The sequence below is a fragment of the Centropristis striata genome, chromosome 5 (genome assembly GCF_030273125.1).
Source record: "Centropristis striata isolate RG_2023a ecotype Rhode Island chromosome 5, C.striata_1.0, whole genome shotgun sequence".
NCBI lineage: Eukaryota > Metazoa > Chordata > Actinopteri > Perciformes > Serranidae > Centropristis > Centropristis striata.
Genome location: NC_081521.1, coordinates 25,937,762 through 25,954,565, shown reverse-complemented (window position 1 = coordinate 25,954,565; position 16,804 = coordinate 25,937,762). Strand labels below are relative to the sequence as shown.

General features: G+C 38.5%; 1 protein-coding gene across 1 annotated transcript; it reads left to right on the top strand.

The window, feature by feature from the left end:
- Positions 1-2,233: 2,233 nt before the first annotated feature.
- dcp1a (decapping mRNA 1A) lies at positions 2,234-14,900 on the top strand. Its single transcript, XM_059333817.1, has 9 exons — positions 2,234-2,390; positions 4,763-4,803; positions 5,654-5,781; positions 7,995-8,061; positions 8,205-8,343; positions 8,772-8,858; positions 9,620-10,237; positions 10,417-10,644; positions 12,607-14,900. Exons 1-9 carry the CDS (start codon positions 2,259-2,261, stop codon positions 12,685-12,687), a joined length of 1,521 nt encoding a protein of 506 aa, XP_059189800.1. The 5' UTR covers positions 2,234-2,258; the 3' UTR covers positions 12,688-14,900.
- Positions 14,901-16,804: the final 1,904 nt, after the last annotated feature.

The following is a 16,804-nucleotide window of genomic DNA, read 5'->3' as shown; positions in this document are numbered from 1 at the left end:
CTGCCCACTAAACGTCAAAAGCGCGTAGTGGACTAAACATCACAAGTCAGGAATGAAGTCTGGCAGAATTCCTCACTATTTTCAGACTGGCAAAGATGCTCATTAATGCTTTAAAAGAATACTATAACGAATACATTACATGTTATGTGATTGGGGACAAATCCATCTTTTATAATATATATAGGCATTTTTTTTTTTAAACGGGGAGAATGCAACAACAACAACAACAACAACAACAACAACAACAACAACAACCCGTAAATAAGGCCAACAAGAAGTCTTATTAGATCAAGTTGTATAAATCTTATTAACAATGTTTATAAATGAAGCAGCATGTGACACAATGACACAAACCCATACAGAGACACCCCCTCTCCTAAAGTATGCCCTCTGAAAATGAAGCCTTATATGCATTTTTGTCTACAATGAATACGAGGCCCGAAACATTTTTATAATAACGATTAAGACCAGCATTTAATCTGACCTGATCTATATTTCTGTCCATGGCCTACAGTCATATCATAGTCTATGACTCATCATGATGCAAAAGAAAACATTCAAATCACTGGAGAAGTAGTCTAACATGACTCTAGCTTTTCCCCTGCCAGGATAAACAACATGTCCAACATGTATCCCAGGTCCTTGGACTTACCGGCCAGGGGTCTTCCCCTTATTATAAACGGCATTCTGTCACCTGGCTCTTCTCTGGGGCCTCATAGCGCCGTTTTTCTGCCCTCACTCCGCGGCGATTCGAGAGGAAATGAGTTGTCGGAGCTGTGCTGGAAGGTTACCAGTGATTGGATTACCTGTGCCTGTATGGAGGATAACAGTTCACAGTAGCGCGTAATCCCTCCCGATTATAATCCGTGCTCCAATGTTCCCTCAACAGAGGCAGGTGAGGCAGGCAGCTGCAGCTAAACTGGACCAAATAACTGACCGGAGTTGTGTTTTTCTTTGGATTTTTATTTATTTAAAGAAAATGTGTTGGGGTTTTTTTAAGTGTCCAAATAATTACAGTTTATATACAACATTGGGGGTACTTCATGGACATGAGTTCTAACATTTATATTTTTTTCACTAACCGTTTTGCATTTTGGTTTGGCTGCGTAAAACTAAAAAAGTCATGATTTAAGACAACTGCAGAGATCTTGTGAATTAACTTGAAATACAAAAAAATGGTTTACTGAGAGCGAAAACTAAACTGCACAAAGGTTATCAGAGAGAGTGAATTTAAAAAAATAAGTATGACAGCGCAGCCCTGTGGTGTTTTACGATACTGGCAGCATTTGTTTCTAAAATACATGGCCTTTAATTCTTTAATAAAGGACTGTCTTTAGTTCGCATATTCACCAGTACTATTATTATTATTTTATTTTATTTTATCTAATTTTAAAGGCAAATAAACAGCAACAATTAATGCCCGGTATTGCTAGGTTTTCATCTTAAAAAAACAGTGTATTATTTGTTTTATTTATCACTTTATTTATTCTGTTTACTTGTCATATAACCTGTTGGATTTTTAAAGCATCCTGGCTGAGGCTATGCTCACCAGGCTGCCCCTATTTTCCTACAAACAGTTATTTTTTTAAACTGCACTCTAACAAATTGGGAGTGACCTAACGTTGTATTCAGATTAAACCTCTGAGGTCCAGGAGATTTTGGTTCAAATTTGTCAACTTCCTATGCATTCGTTTCTGTCTCTGTTTAGCATCTTTCAGTCTTGTCCTTACATCACATGCATGGCTCCTTTTTCTCGACACAAACTTGGCTATCAGTCAGATTTTTCATTTTATTTTAATTAACAAAGTATAAAGCTGCCAAGAACCGAAAATACAAACAAAAGACACAGGTGTCCATGGAAATGTACCATTTTTTAACCATTTATACACACAGAAACAGCAGAAAAAATAATAAATAATAAAAGTACAAAACAGTCTATTTGCATGTAAATTAAAAATAGTAATAGTTTTCATTGTAGAAAGAAAATTCACAATTTAAAAATGGTCTAGAAACATAAATGGCAAACTGTGAAAGCTCCTATGATTGCACTTTCAACTGGCTTTCTCAGCTTGTCTACATATCATATATAATTTAAGTTTTTACTGTAAATAAAATGTGTATTTTCAAAAAAAGATGGACTCCAGAAACTGTGCGGAATAAATTCATGTGTCGGGAACTTTTTTTTGAGAGCCGATGAGAGCGGAAGTTATAAGTGCCCTCAGAAATCCGTCCGTGCGGGAGCAACAATCACATCCAAGATGGAGACCGTAAATGCTGGACAGATGATGAGCTTAGCAGCTCTACAGAGACAAGACCCGTACATAAACAAACTGCTCGACGTTACAGGCCAGGTGGCTCTCTACAACTTCAACTCCAAAGCGAACGAATGGGTAAGTTTGCCGAAATACGCAAAACAATTTCGAGGATGAACAATCAAAAGTATGCTAAGTAGTCACTTAGCATGCTAATGCTAGCTCCTAGATAACATTAGAAAACACTAAGAAACTATACTATTTTTTAAAAAATATAACATATCCCCATATGTTCACATGTGTACTGTTTTTCAGTCAGCGCCATAATGTTACTGTTGTCGTTACTTTTCTTAAATGAGTCAGCGTTATCTTATCACAGCTAACATATGTTACCTAGTGACGCCAACGGTTAGCGGTTGTTGCTATTTTCAGCACGTTTTGGATTATTAGGGCCACGGGGCAATCGCACCGAGCACTGGTCCCTACAGTAATAGCAGCAATAGCTGTAGGGACCAGTGCTGGAGCACTGCTGTTATACTGTGGATTTTTTCTACTTCCTCTTCCGGACACAATTTCGTCCCTCTACTAGTCCTACAACTCGAAGAGTTGCAGGATACATTATATATCAAAACGTGCGGCTTGATCGGGATCGATGTGCTATTACTTTTCTCTACGGAATATTAATTTTTCGTGACGTAAGTCGCGAAAACTGCCCAAAATTTTGCATTGAAGTGGATGGGACGGCCGAACAAAAAAGAGCGAAATAGAACAATTATTGGAGATTTTCAAACGTCTACTTCTCCGGCATAATTTCACCTAGAGACTCCACACAATAGACACAAGTCTTGTGTATTTGTGTGTTAATCCACGTTTCGATAGGTCATATCGTTTTTTATCAATCCCTGTTCAATGACCATGATCATTATTGGAGAAATTCTGAGATTATAATGGATGTGTATTGCATGGAATGTTCCTGTCACAGTGTGTGACATCATCGCCAGAGTGCAGAGGGAGAGAAAAAAATTAATTTGAAAACTGCGCTCCAGGCCGCAAATTCCACTCTACAGAAATAATTTATACATAGAAACATAGGAAAATTTGTCTTCTTACTCTCAATCCTCTGGTAAAGCTGTCAGAGTTATAGTTTGACCGTAGGACGTACATATGCGCCACCAACACGCACCAACAGCCTCATTGACAGCCATATTAAAAACGCAGGAAGATTTCTGTAGAAAAGCATATTTAACACTTTTTCAGATCACTCTTACGAAGCTATTTCTTCATTTTTCTTCACCAAAAACATATGTAGCTGTTTGGGCTGAACTCAGGACACTCAAAGTGAAGTCGGATCAGTGATAGGTATTATGGTTTTGCCAAAAATGCTTTCAGTTCGTGGCCAGAAATTCCTGTCTGTCCACCTGCTGTCACTGTGCTAGAAGATTCCACAGCAGTAACTTTATGTGATTTTAGTTAGACACACACACACACACACACACACACACATTTTGAGGTTAAAGGGCATAGGTTGCTGTATCAATAAATACTTGAAAAGGAATGATTGTTGTAGGTGTGCTCCTTGTACATAATATAGTATCATAACATTACTAGTATTAATTGTTTGAAATCTCTGAAGAATCTCATCATAGTGTACACACACCGGCAGTAGCCCCCGTGGCCCTTTCAGAATTTCCCCAGAGGAAATTTTCTAGTTATTATTAATATATATATATTTTTTTTACTTTTTAAAGCAACATGGTGCTATGCTATACAAGACAATACACCAACAAAAAGCCGTCGGGGTTTCAACAATACAGAGGCAAGCTTTCATACAAAAACAATGTAAAGTGTACATAAATTCAAAGTTTTTATAGCTTTCATGTTGGTAGATTTCTTAATAGACTTAATATATTGTTTGGTTTCATTTTCAAAGACAAGAAAGAGAAGTTTTTGATTAACGTAACGACATTTATGGATATGCCATTTGGCTAACTGTATCATGAGATTGATGATATAGTATTGTTTTTCTTTTGCAAAAGGAAAGTCAGTGAAACCAAACCGTATATGTTCAATGCACAGGGACAAATGAGGTTAAATTGAAAAAGAAATCAGGTTACAAATATTTTCCCATAATTTAGTTGAGAAAGGGCAAGACCAAAATAAATGAAAAACATCTTCAGGGTGTCCTTCACAGAAAGATCAGTTTAAGTCTATGTCTTTCTTAACTCATTGTAAATAAAACTTTAGATGGGTAAATTCTGTGAATTATCTTAAAAGATACTTCTTTAACCTTATTATTGACTTTATATCTAGAACATGATCTAGAAGGTAAATTACAGCTCTTTTTCCAGTTAAGGTTATTAATAAGGTTATTCCAATAGGTTGTTACATAAGGAGTTGAAACAACTTTTTCCTGAAATAAAGAGCGTATTTTACGCTTTCTATTGCGTGTAGAGGCACATTTTGGATTAACAGTTGTTGTTTTTCACTCATGACGTCACTTGTCGTTACAGGAGAAGACCGAAATCGAGGGCACCCTGTTTGTTTATACAAGGTAAGCATAGTGTCGTTGGCGTTCATGTAACACAGCGACGTGACGCTTGTTTACTTGTTTAGTTACGCTTCTTTGCATAGCCGTTTGACGTATTCTGCACACATGAGCAGGCCACAGTCTTGTAAACAAACATTTACTGCGGTTCGTTGAGAGAAATCTCGTTTTTCTGCTTTTTATTACAGCCTTGTTCCCACATTTCACTCCATGTGATTCTGTATGTCCATAGTTTTGACATTGAAATTGTTTATTACACTAAATAATATATATACAAGGTAATGACTTTTATGTATGAAGATTTGCTTGTTATAACTTTACATTCATTTTTGTTTGTTGGATAGTTTTGTTGTTGTTGGCTTGGTTAAACTGAAGAAATAGAGATAAAACAGTATACATTTTATTGTCATAATTTTAGTGACCAAAATGATCACGATTATCAGTATTATTGTGGTAGTGGTAGAATGAGAGTTCAAAAGTTACTGATGCATACACTTTACATATGATTATAAAAAAATATAATAAAAATTAGCAGCACTTTTTTTATTGCATAAACATTAGAATAATGACATAGCCACTACCTCATGTAAACATATGATAATTGAAATTTTAAACTGTGCATATACACATTTAAAAATGATTTACATTTTAAATATAATGTAATATTTTAGTATCTTATATTTTAAAGAAATGTATGTCAAAAATGTTAGATTTTGTTCATGAAAGAAATCGGGCAAGTCACTTTTTACTAGATGGAGTGCACTAGATGTTGTAAAGTGCAATTAGGGAGGTGATGATTATGTTTTGTACTGCTTGAGTATTATTTTACAATGTTTGCCATCTTTGTTCAACTAAGGTCTGCCTCGCCTCACCATGGCTTCACCATCATGAACCGACTGAGCACAGAGAACCTGGTGGAGCCGATCAACAAAGACCTAGAGTTCCAGCTGCAGGATCCCTTCCTTCTCTATAGGAACGGCAACTGTGAGTATTTTGTTGAATTGAAGCCCTAAACCAGTAGATATCCTACACAGTACAGACATGTCTGTCAGAGTGGACTAAATGAATATAATTGGAAATAATTATTCCAATATTTATATTTAATAGTCCAATATACGGAATCAAAACCATTCTCAGACATTTTTCAACATTAAGATTCTTAAAATTCATCTGACATTAACCCAGAAAAAATGCTCATCTGAACTATGTCACCACACCATTACAAAAGCTTTGCAAAATGTCAAAAATCCTCTACTGTCAATGCAATAGTTTGTATTGCTTCTTGCCCCAGAATCTGATTTTTCTGCTCAACTACAATGAAACACTACTGTGAAGAGAAGATTTTGTTTAAGAAATTAACATACTATGATTACTTAGCAAGCAGACAGCTGTGTAGGTGTTGATGTGACATTCAGTATCTCACACACACACACACACACACACACACACACAAATGGAACAGAAAATAATGATACCTCTGAAAATGCCAAACAAACACCTCCCCAACGTCCTCTGGAACATTTCTTTTCCCTTTTGCTTGAAGTCATTTCGGCGTCTTGGAGTCTCATTTAGCAAGAAAACTTCATCTGAAGAGGTTTTTCCACTCATGGCCTCAGGCAGGCCTACCAGACTGCAAAAGTCTCAGCTCGCTTTGGCCTCTGTCAATATTCTTCTGCATTGGGGCAACAGCCAAAAACACTAATCGCTTTAATTATGAATCTGACTACTGTTCTTTTAAATATGTTATTATATAAATTGTCCTTTTACTGGTGACGTTATCAAGTGAGGTGCCAACACTACGGTCAAACTTCTCTCCCCTTATGGAAAGAGGAGAAAAGGTGAAAAGAAAGCAGTGATGAAATTCCTCAGATCTTGAGAAAGTAACTAACGGCGCTGCCACCAAGGTAATCTATTAGAAGTCTGAATAGGACTTTCATCAAGGCGACGAATAAGGAATTAGACGGTTTTCCCAATTGTTTGCTTATAAGAAAAAACAACATCGCCATGGTCAACGTCAAAGTAGACTGCTCCCCTTTTGGACTGGGTTTGCCCATCAGCCTGCCTGGTATGGAGGACATGATGTAATTCTTGTTTGTGCTCAGGCCAGAGCAGCTTCTCCAGTAGCTTCACTTGAGTCCAAGTGCTGTTGTTAGCATTTTAATTCCTCTGAGTGGGGTGGATTGCAGACCAATTAAACTGTGTGCAGTTGTTTCATAAAACACTTGTTGGAAGACTGGTCTGAGAAAATGCTGTCTGATAGTGTTGTCCTCTGGCTTTTATTCCATTGGCTGGTTTTGACTGCTGGTGAAGTTCTCTCTCTCAGAAAAAGGTTTTTTTCTTCAGTCCATTAGGGTTCTTCAGTAATGCAGCTTAGCTTTTTGGTAGTTCACAGTCAGCAGTTGTCGGTCTTTGTGATTGCGCTCCTGTTAAGGTTTGGTTGCTGTGGTATAGATTCCAGGTTTCTGATCTGGAGAGCGAGAGATAGAAATATCTTCAAGATGGTTCTAGGACTCCTCCCTCCACTGTGAAGTAGGAACGATGAAGGTTGAATGCAAATAAAATAGATAGAAGTTTGATTAAAGAGTCAAACGCAGTGAAGATGGATTCGTCAGAGAGATGTTGATGATTAATGGTTATTTGTGTCTTGATCCTCTTTGAGTCCTGATAAACTCGCTGCCTGACGTTCACAAGTGTTTAGAGAGAGACAAGTGTACTTAGACACTCACACCTGTTTACACTTCTCCATGTCCCCCGTGGTCGCAGTCGATGCTACAGGGAGGGAAACATTCAGGTTGCTAGGTTACCTGAGCCTCTTGAGGGACCTTGAATACACCAGTGTTTCATCACATAGACACACACACACCCTCAAATGACAAAGAACCAATGTAGAATAAGTAGTTATTGTTTTAGCTGCTGACAAACTGTTCGATTTGAAACGCTGCACTTCGATTAATAAAAGTGATAAATGCTCAGATCAAGCCATATATAATAGGTCTCGGCAATGTAAATCAGCATTAGGTCTCATTGTATCATATGATTGTATTGTTGTTTTTGTAAAAAGCTACATTTTAAACAAAATGTATAACCTTGGAATGAGTTATTCAGATTGATTAAAATTGTTGTTTATTTGTAAAGAGTTTGTTCTAATGTAATGCCACCAGCGCTACACAGTGTAATATAAAGTGTTTGTCTTCCAGTGGGTATCTACAGTATTTGGTTCTATGACAAGAGGGACTGCCAACGCATCGCTCAGCTGATGGTGAAGTAAGTAGCCAACATGTTTACACTGCGTCTGTGTTTGGATGAGAGAGGCGCTGAGACCTGTACTCTGTCTGAATCCACACTATGACAAAGCAAACAACAATTCGATGTTTAGACTTATCTGTCACGCTTTAACCCTCCCCCAGGATTGTGAAACTAGAAGCAGACCATGCACAGAGAGAGTCGCCAGAAAGGGCGGAGCCGGGGAGGACCAATGGTGTCGCAGAACCACGCCCCATCGACATACTAGAACTGCTTAGCAAAGCCAAGGAGGAATACCAGAGAGTGAGGAGGCTGACACACACACAATAAATGGACTGCACTTTACTTCACTGTTTTGCTTAGGTATTTTTAGAACTGGCATTTGGTATTTGTTGCCTAAACACAGCCATTAATTGTCATTTCAGTCTATACTTGCAAGAACAGTAATTTGTTTCAGACTGTACATGGCCTGTAGCATCTGCAGTTTTTTATTTCCATCCATACCTCTTTAACAATGAATGAAACACTTTCACAGGTCTGACTAACAGCCACACCTATTCTCTGACATTACAGTGGAACTAAATTATGCTTATTTTTAGTTTTAAGGGCATTTGTTTCAACGTCTAGGGATAGCGCCTGATTTTATTTCTTGTCAAGCTATATATTAATCCTCTGGTTCTTTTTGAAATAGTGGGGGGAAAAACTCTGATTCCTTTGTTTGTTTGCTGCAGGCTCAAACGGATTCATCAGCAGAGCCTAATGTAAAAGCCGCTATCAACACCACAGACCACGTGCACAGCACACCTCAACCTGAAAAGGTACATGCAATACAAAAACATGTGGAAAGGTGTGATATTTATTAATTTATCTGTACCGTTTTATTTAGAGTCGGCCTGTTAACTATTACATACAGAAACTGTGGAGGCAGACAAAGATGGTACATGTTTTTATCTCGGGTGTCACTGTCACCCCATATGAAGTTGGTTGAAAAAAGCTGCTGTAGAAGTATATTTTGTCACTCATTCAGCCTCAATTTTTATATGAGGTACAGAGCTAATTATAATTTTTTTTTTTGACAATTGAGTTTGACAAAGATTGTTTAATTGGAGAAGAAAAAAAGCAGCATTTTGCTGAAAAAATGACCTTAGACAATTCATGGTCAACATCTTACCCCTAAACCAGGTGAGTTAGAGGTAAGATGTCAATCGAACTATGACCAATGATAGTCAAAGGATAGTATTGGTCAGACATACAGTCATGGAAAAAAATATTAGACCACCCTCGTTTTCTCCTTGCTTTCTTGTTCATTTAATGCCTGGTACATCTAAAGGTACATTTGTTTGGACAAATATAATGATAACAAAAAATGGCTCATAAAAGTTTAATTTAAGAGCTGATATCTATCCATTTTCCATGGTTTTCCTGATAATGATTTTGGTTATTATCAAGAAAACCATGGAAAATGGCTGAGAAATTGAAGAAAACAATGGTAATCTGCTGAAATTGAGCTCCGTACAAATATTGCATAATATGCGTTTTCTTTCCACTACATCTCACAGATTTGTTCTTTTTACCGCAGAGCTCTCACACAATGGTGAAGCAGATCACAGTTGAGGAGCTCTTTGGTTCGTCCCTCCCTAAGGACCCCTCTCTGCCCACCATGCCCACACAGAACACCACCACTGCTTCCAGTGACCCCTCCACTGTTTACCTCCAGAGCCAGTCTTATCCCACTCCAGCACACCAGAACCCACTCTTTCCACCCCATCTCACAGCCCAGGACCCTGGCTCAAGTCAACGGCACCAAGTCCCCGGCCTGCTCCCAGCTCCGTACGCACTTCACCCCAGCCCTGTTTTCCAGTCAGTGGTGCCCAGGTCAGACCCCCAACCTCGGTGCTCCGTCTCCCCTCTCATGGTGCTGCCGGCTGGGTCAGAGCCTCGTGCGGCTCCGCCTCCTCCTGCAGCAGCATCAGCAGCTCCTATGACATATTTGGGACAGGAAATACTCGGCACCCTCAAAGCACCAGTGCCATCTGTGAATTCGGACATCCACAAACCCATCCTTGCACCCAACTTCCTTCCGAGCGCGCTGTTCCCACCCCACAGCTTCCAAGAGCCCATGGGGAAACCGCTTCTCCAGCACAGCAAGGAGATGGATGTTTTCTCTCAGCCTCCAAACCTGATCAAACCAATGTCTGTAAGTGCAACAGTTTTCTCAAGAGCTATTTTTGTGGAGCTGTTTTCCAGTGTTACCTACATCAGTGTCTACATATTGTATTACTTCATACCACAACAAACATCTAATCCAGTATTTTAGTTGTTCCTGTGTAACTGCTTCTCCTTTCTCCCTTCACACCTTTCCTTTTCTATTCTCAGGCTGTCCCCATGAGTCCCAGTCTTGCTGTTCCAGGGCCGGCGAATTCTGTGCTTCTCTCCCCGAGCGCCTTCCAGCAGACCATCAGTAAAACAACAACAGCAGCAGCAGCATCAGTGGTCCCTCCTGCCCCTTCTGAACTTTCCTCCGTCTCTGTGGGAGCTGTAGAGCCTCCACAAGCACCCTGCAGCAAAACACAGCTACAGGATACTCTCATACACCTCATTAAGGTAAAGGGCTGTACAATACATAAAAGCAGAACTCTTGGAGTCAAAAAAACTGTCAGTTTAAGCTGTTTTTCTATTAGCTCTCTTTATTAGCATACCATTACATTTTTAAGTTGAAAGGAAAGCTAGTAACAGAATATTGGTTCTAATTTTAGTGTTTAAAGGCTAATTTTCTCAGTGGACCAAGAAGGGATGCAGACATTTCTTTAGAACATAGGAACCAGAGACTACATTCCTGGTTGCAAAAGAGCCCATTGTCCAAAGTTAGTACTCGCTGATAGTTTAGGATATTTTCAGGTGGATTTCATTGGGCTTAGAATTGCTGATTGGCCCAAAACAAATCTGAGGGCAGCTATTATATGTGGAGATTTCTTTTGAAAAAATGACATCCACTCGAACATCAGTTGCTCAGCAGTAAGTACAAACATGATAACTGTTCTTTTGTGTGAAAATGTAGGTCTTGACTGCTCTGTTTTTAGGGGCACCGATTTCCTTAATTTTGCAGGATCGGCGATCGGCAAATTATTTTACGTCAAACCGATCTTATCTAGCGATCTTATCTACCTCCGCAAAGGTTTGAAAGTGCGTCTGCGTGTACACCGGAGGCCGGCTTGTTAAGAAGAGCCGCCGTTAGCTACAGTTAGCTCTGTACCAGTACAGTGTGTATGTGCTGCTGCTGCAGGAGGTGTTCACTTAGACATCTCTGTTTGTTTACAACAAGCACCGGACACTCTGTGCACAGTTAGCGATGTCGTTAATTCACAATCACTATGTTTATGATTAGCGGGGACCCTGTGCATAATTAGTCATGCTGCTTTAAGCTGCTGACGTTGTGCACAGTTGACGATGGTGAAAACCAAACGTCACTTCCGGGGTCTCTAAACCCCTCTGGGGGCTAACTTGTCCCGCCGTGGACAACATCCTCTCCCCTGTTTGTTTCTTCTTCTACAGCTTGGCATCTAGCCGCCACACTGTATCATCAAATGCTACGCTGCCCCCGTGCGGAAGGCACCAGTAATACAACTTTTTTTTTCTTCCAGATATGATGAACTATTCGATTTTTTATGATTTAATGACTTTTCGAAAATCGATGCCCATCCCTAGTTGTATGTATGTTGTACTATTACGAAACCAAAAACTCACTTTATTTATGGTTGCAGTTATTTTGTTAGTTTGTCCTGTAAATTGTTGCTTTTTATTTTAAGTTCAATCATTTATTAACTACCTCAGACATTGTGATTTCCTTTTATTTGTTAAAGAAAAATGCTGCTGTGTTATTGTTTTTCAATAAAATAAGATTCAAACATTGAAGGTTCAGCTGTGAGTTATAAAAAAATCTGTATCGGCCAAAATCGGAATCAACAGGTCAGGCTCGGTGCACCCCTATTTTTTATATATATTTAATTTTTTAGGGATTTTTAGTTCCTGGTTTAGTTCCTCTGGTTCCATCATTTCTGTAAATTTTTGGTCAACAACTGCCAAGTCGAGTTTTAGAAAGCTTCAGATTCATTCTTTATTGACTTCTATGGAGGAAATGTGCTATTGTAGTCCGTACACAATCAAAACAACACAAGTCACACTCAGAATCATGGTGTAAGCAAACAGAGAGACAACTATTGGGCTGAGTGGACTAGAAAGTGATGCTCAGATGATTAAAAAAATTACATTTAAATAATGCAATCGTAGCTTGTCCTTTCTGAAACAGTATCCATGTTACTCAGGGTAATCTACAGACCTCATTATCTACAGTTTGTTATCCTTTCTGCTGAAGAAACCGTTCCAAATAAAACAATTGATGGTGTTTTGTGACTAAACCTAACAAAGTTACAGAGATTCTGAAAGGAATTCCTGCAGTTAAAGTGTTTTATTGTGAATCTGATAGACTATAATAGACCTATTTAGAGTTTTACAATTCTACTGAAAAAAAATGCTAACTCCTCTCTCATTTACTTCCACCCTGTCTAGAACGACCCAGACTTCCTCAGTGCCATTCATGATGCTTACCTGCAGAGTGTGTCCAAGGACTTCAGCAACTTGAAGCTATAGTCTCCTTCAACCATCACCACCATCACGTTCAGTGCTACGACCCTTTTGTGACCTTTGAAGGATCCAGAGTTTAATGGGAGTTAAAAGAAGCGCAGATAGCAGGTTTTTCATACACTCTACACAATAACTCTTCAAAGCTAGTCTGTGTTCTTAGGGTTATTATAGCATGCAGCCAACATTTAACCTTCCTGACTCTGAACTCACTTGAACACTGACACCATCCCGGGTACTCGTGTTATTTTGGATCAACTTTTTGTCTGCTTTGTCAAAATCCAAACTTCTGTGGGGGAGGAGGATGAGATAACAATTCCACAGTGTGGCCTTGAGATTTCATTTTGTACTTTATCGATGTGATAAAAACAGTTGGCCACATGCTGGTAAATTCAGCTGTTGCCAGTTCAATCGGCTCGAGGACAGGACCACAGTGGAGCGACCTTTTTGATTTTTGCGATCACAGATGCTGCTTCCCTTACTCATCTCACATCTTTGGACTTCTTGCAGTGTGAATGTATGGGAACAGTGATGACACGCTTGCACTGCTCATTAAGACAGAGAGCCTCTGAGTGTTTAAGGAGTCTTTGCAGGCATACTGTCCCACATTTTGGCATTAAAAAGGACCTCTCAATTACCCCTTTTTGACTCATCGAACCTTCTCTATTGGACAGCTGTCAATGTTTTGTGGCATTTTGTTTGAGGAGGAGCTTGTTGAGGAAAATATTTTTTTCAACTCCTTGTCAAGGGACGATCAAGAACTTTGTTGTTTGGAGAAGCACTTGCAGCTGGATTTAAGAATCACTTCCTCTCGGCTGCTTTTTAAAGTGTGTTACAAACTGTGATGTGTTCATAAAGACAAAGAGGTGAACGCACAAACCAGCTTCTTTGCTACATTTACTTTCTCCACATTTCTCCCTATCTTCGCTCTTTTTCTTTTCTCTTGTCTGTGTCGTTCAGCGCTCCTCCACCAGCTGAGCTCGGTACTTGATTTTATTGGAGGGGATCGTGCAATAGACGACTTTAAACGCCTTTAGGGATACCAGCATTTTTGGCATACTTTAAGATGGTACAGTAGAGCTTTGTGTATATGAACCTCTGGGTTTTGGTTCTGCAGCTATGTAAAATTTAAATGTCATGGGAAAAATTGCTATTGATTTTTGGATCTTTGTTTACTTTCACACTTTAAAAAAAGAGTTATCTGATGTGATTTTGATAGCTTCAGGATGTTTAGTTCATACCAATAATCCAAACTGAGATAAAAGAAAAAGTATAAAATACCTCCATTCCTGCTTCTAAATGCATTTTTCAAGGCCACAGATAAGTCTTAAGTCACAAAGACATAACAAATAGTGGCAACTTGTCGCTTTTTGCAGTAAAAGGCTACTGCACCACAGAACCGTAAACCCTGCAGACTGCAGTAGGAACAGGAAGAAGCACAACTGTCTTCTCGATATGCGCAACTCTGATCGGTTGTTTATGCTGTTCACGAACAAAGGAAACTGGTCTGATCTACATCAGCAAATCAGCTTTCAAAGAGTTTATTAAAATTATGTATTATGTGGGCATTTTTGAACACACGGAAAACATAGGTTTGATTTACTCATCACAAAATGTTCAGCACATTCAAGACCAATAAAATGGCATTTAAAATATAAAGCATGACAGATTTAAGTTGTAAGGTTTTGAAGCAAATGGTCCAGTGACGTTTGTAGTCAGTTGATGAACGATCTGGCTTCTTTTTCACATGTTACAATTCAGATTACTTTACCCTAGTTATCTACGCAATCAGCACACGAAATCATTCAACATGGAAACTTTAGTACAAGACCTTTTTTTAGGTTTTGCAAACCTGAATTGCAAAGATTCCGGGTTTTTTTTTAACTTTAATTTCACTCATGTAACATGCAGAAAGTCATTTAATCAACATTTGGAAATAACTGAATCAGTGTTATGAATTTCTGCATAAATATCTGTCTCGATTGTGATGTCATAGCTTTACATTTGGTTGTGCTATTTGAATGTATTTGATTACTTGCAGTATATATGTGCCAGTCTTTTCTTTTGTGTCCTGCATATTTGAGTTGAACTCAGATCCACATGCTTTCAGCGCCAACTGTGTTTCTTTCCTTTTTTATTATGCAAAAAGGACACGTCTGCATCCAGCGAGTAGAACAAATATTTGTACACATCTTTGCCCCGTTAATATTTCATTTCAGAGGTCATCTTGCCAACATTTATGACATGTGTTGGTAAAATAAATGCACACAGGAAGAACGATTGAAATGTATTTTTTTAATCCCGGTCACATATTTAAGATTTTAAGGTTATTTTACTCTTTGGTATAATTTATCTTATTGGCCAGAGATATGGTTTTGGGAAAGCCTTTGCAAATTATGTTTTTCAAGATTGTTGCCACTGTACAATATTTGGTTTATTTTGACTATTTTGTGATATTAAAGTATTGAAAATAGAGTTGGCTGTTTTTTGTTTGCTGCTGATAGCGGCCAATGTGTTTCTGGCAGCTATAAAAATCGTCTTTAAAGAACTGGAACTGGAATTTCATGCTGCAGTTTCTCCCTTTGACCACTAGATGTCACCAGGTGCTCACTATCTCTTTAACTCAACAGTCTTTGGTTGTAAGGCTCAACATTAAATTGTAATCAGTTGGCATCAGGCTCATGCAAGGGATTATTTGGTCAGAGAATTTGATCTGCAAGTCTTTCTGGGTTTAGGTGACAAAACAAATGTCTCCTTTTCAGTAGGGAGGTATTGATTAACAAGACTGGCAAGGAAAATGTTGTTTCCCATTTTGATTCACCCTCCCCAGGTCCCCTGCTGGCTACATGTGGGAAATTAGTCAGTGATGACAGTCGCCAAGCCTCTGAAAATCTCAAGACAGAAAAGGTTTGTCCTTTAATGACTGAGTCGCACTGAATCAACACCCCACTTGTGAATTACAAATCTTTCTACTACTATCCGTCAGTGCTTTTCTGAATGGCATATAAGTGCATGCGGCAGGTGTAGCTGGTTTGTACTGCAGCTAATCAGCTCAGCCTCAGTGGGAAATGGCATTAAGGCAAGATTACTGTCATTTGTGATCCTTCCTGTTGGACGTCACCCGTACTCTCCTCATGTCAATGCTTTATCTTCACAGGACAGGCACGCTTAAGTCTTTAAAAGAAATAACTGACTTTATAAATACTTAGTCAGCTAACTGATAATCAATTAGTTGATTCCATTGCCAGACCAGGGTTGCAAAGGGGTGGAACATTTCCGGTTAATTTCCAGAAACTGTCAATGGGAAGTTAAGCTGGGGAATTTTTGGAAATATTCCAAATCGGAAACTCTCCATGGACGTAATGAAAATTTTTAGGAATTAACTGTAAGTTGAGCGTAATTTTTAAGAAACTATCATATTCAAACAAATAAAAACATTTTGTTTTGTCATAAGCAGACATACATGCAAAATAATAAAAAAAAACAACCCATGACATTTCAAAAGATTGATTTGTAAGTTGAACTTTATGGAGGTGTAATTATTTTATTGAACAATCGAGTGTTTCTTTGATCAACAAAAACATAAATGTTGAGGTAAATATTATATTATATATAAACCCCAACCACATCCAGAAATTATGTAAAATGACCCCCACCTCCAAAAATCCCCAAAAAGTCCCATTGTAAATGTTGAATTGAACATGTGATGGAGGAATGTACAGTGCATGTAGGGGGCGTGGCCTCAGCCCTGCAGTGTGCGGTTTGCTGTATGCATGTGGTTGAGGAATAGCAGATATTCAAGTGTACCTACATGAAATCTGGTTGTTTCAGTCAGGATAATGCTAAAATATGTATTTTTTTCCAACTATAGGTCTCTGTTAAGAGCCAACCGTTAAATCCCAAAGTTTCCAACTTTGAAGATTCCCAGAATTTTATTCACAAAGAATCAAAAAAGGACCACTTTAAATCCAGTTGTTTTTTGTTTTTTGTTTTACCAGAGATGTGCTCAGAAGTTTATCGGTCATAAGTCATCAAACATTAAAAAATATTTTAAAAGTGACTTGATGACATGATATTATATGACTTGGATGAAAACGGCGAAACATACAGTAGAGAATCATTCAGA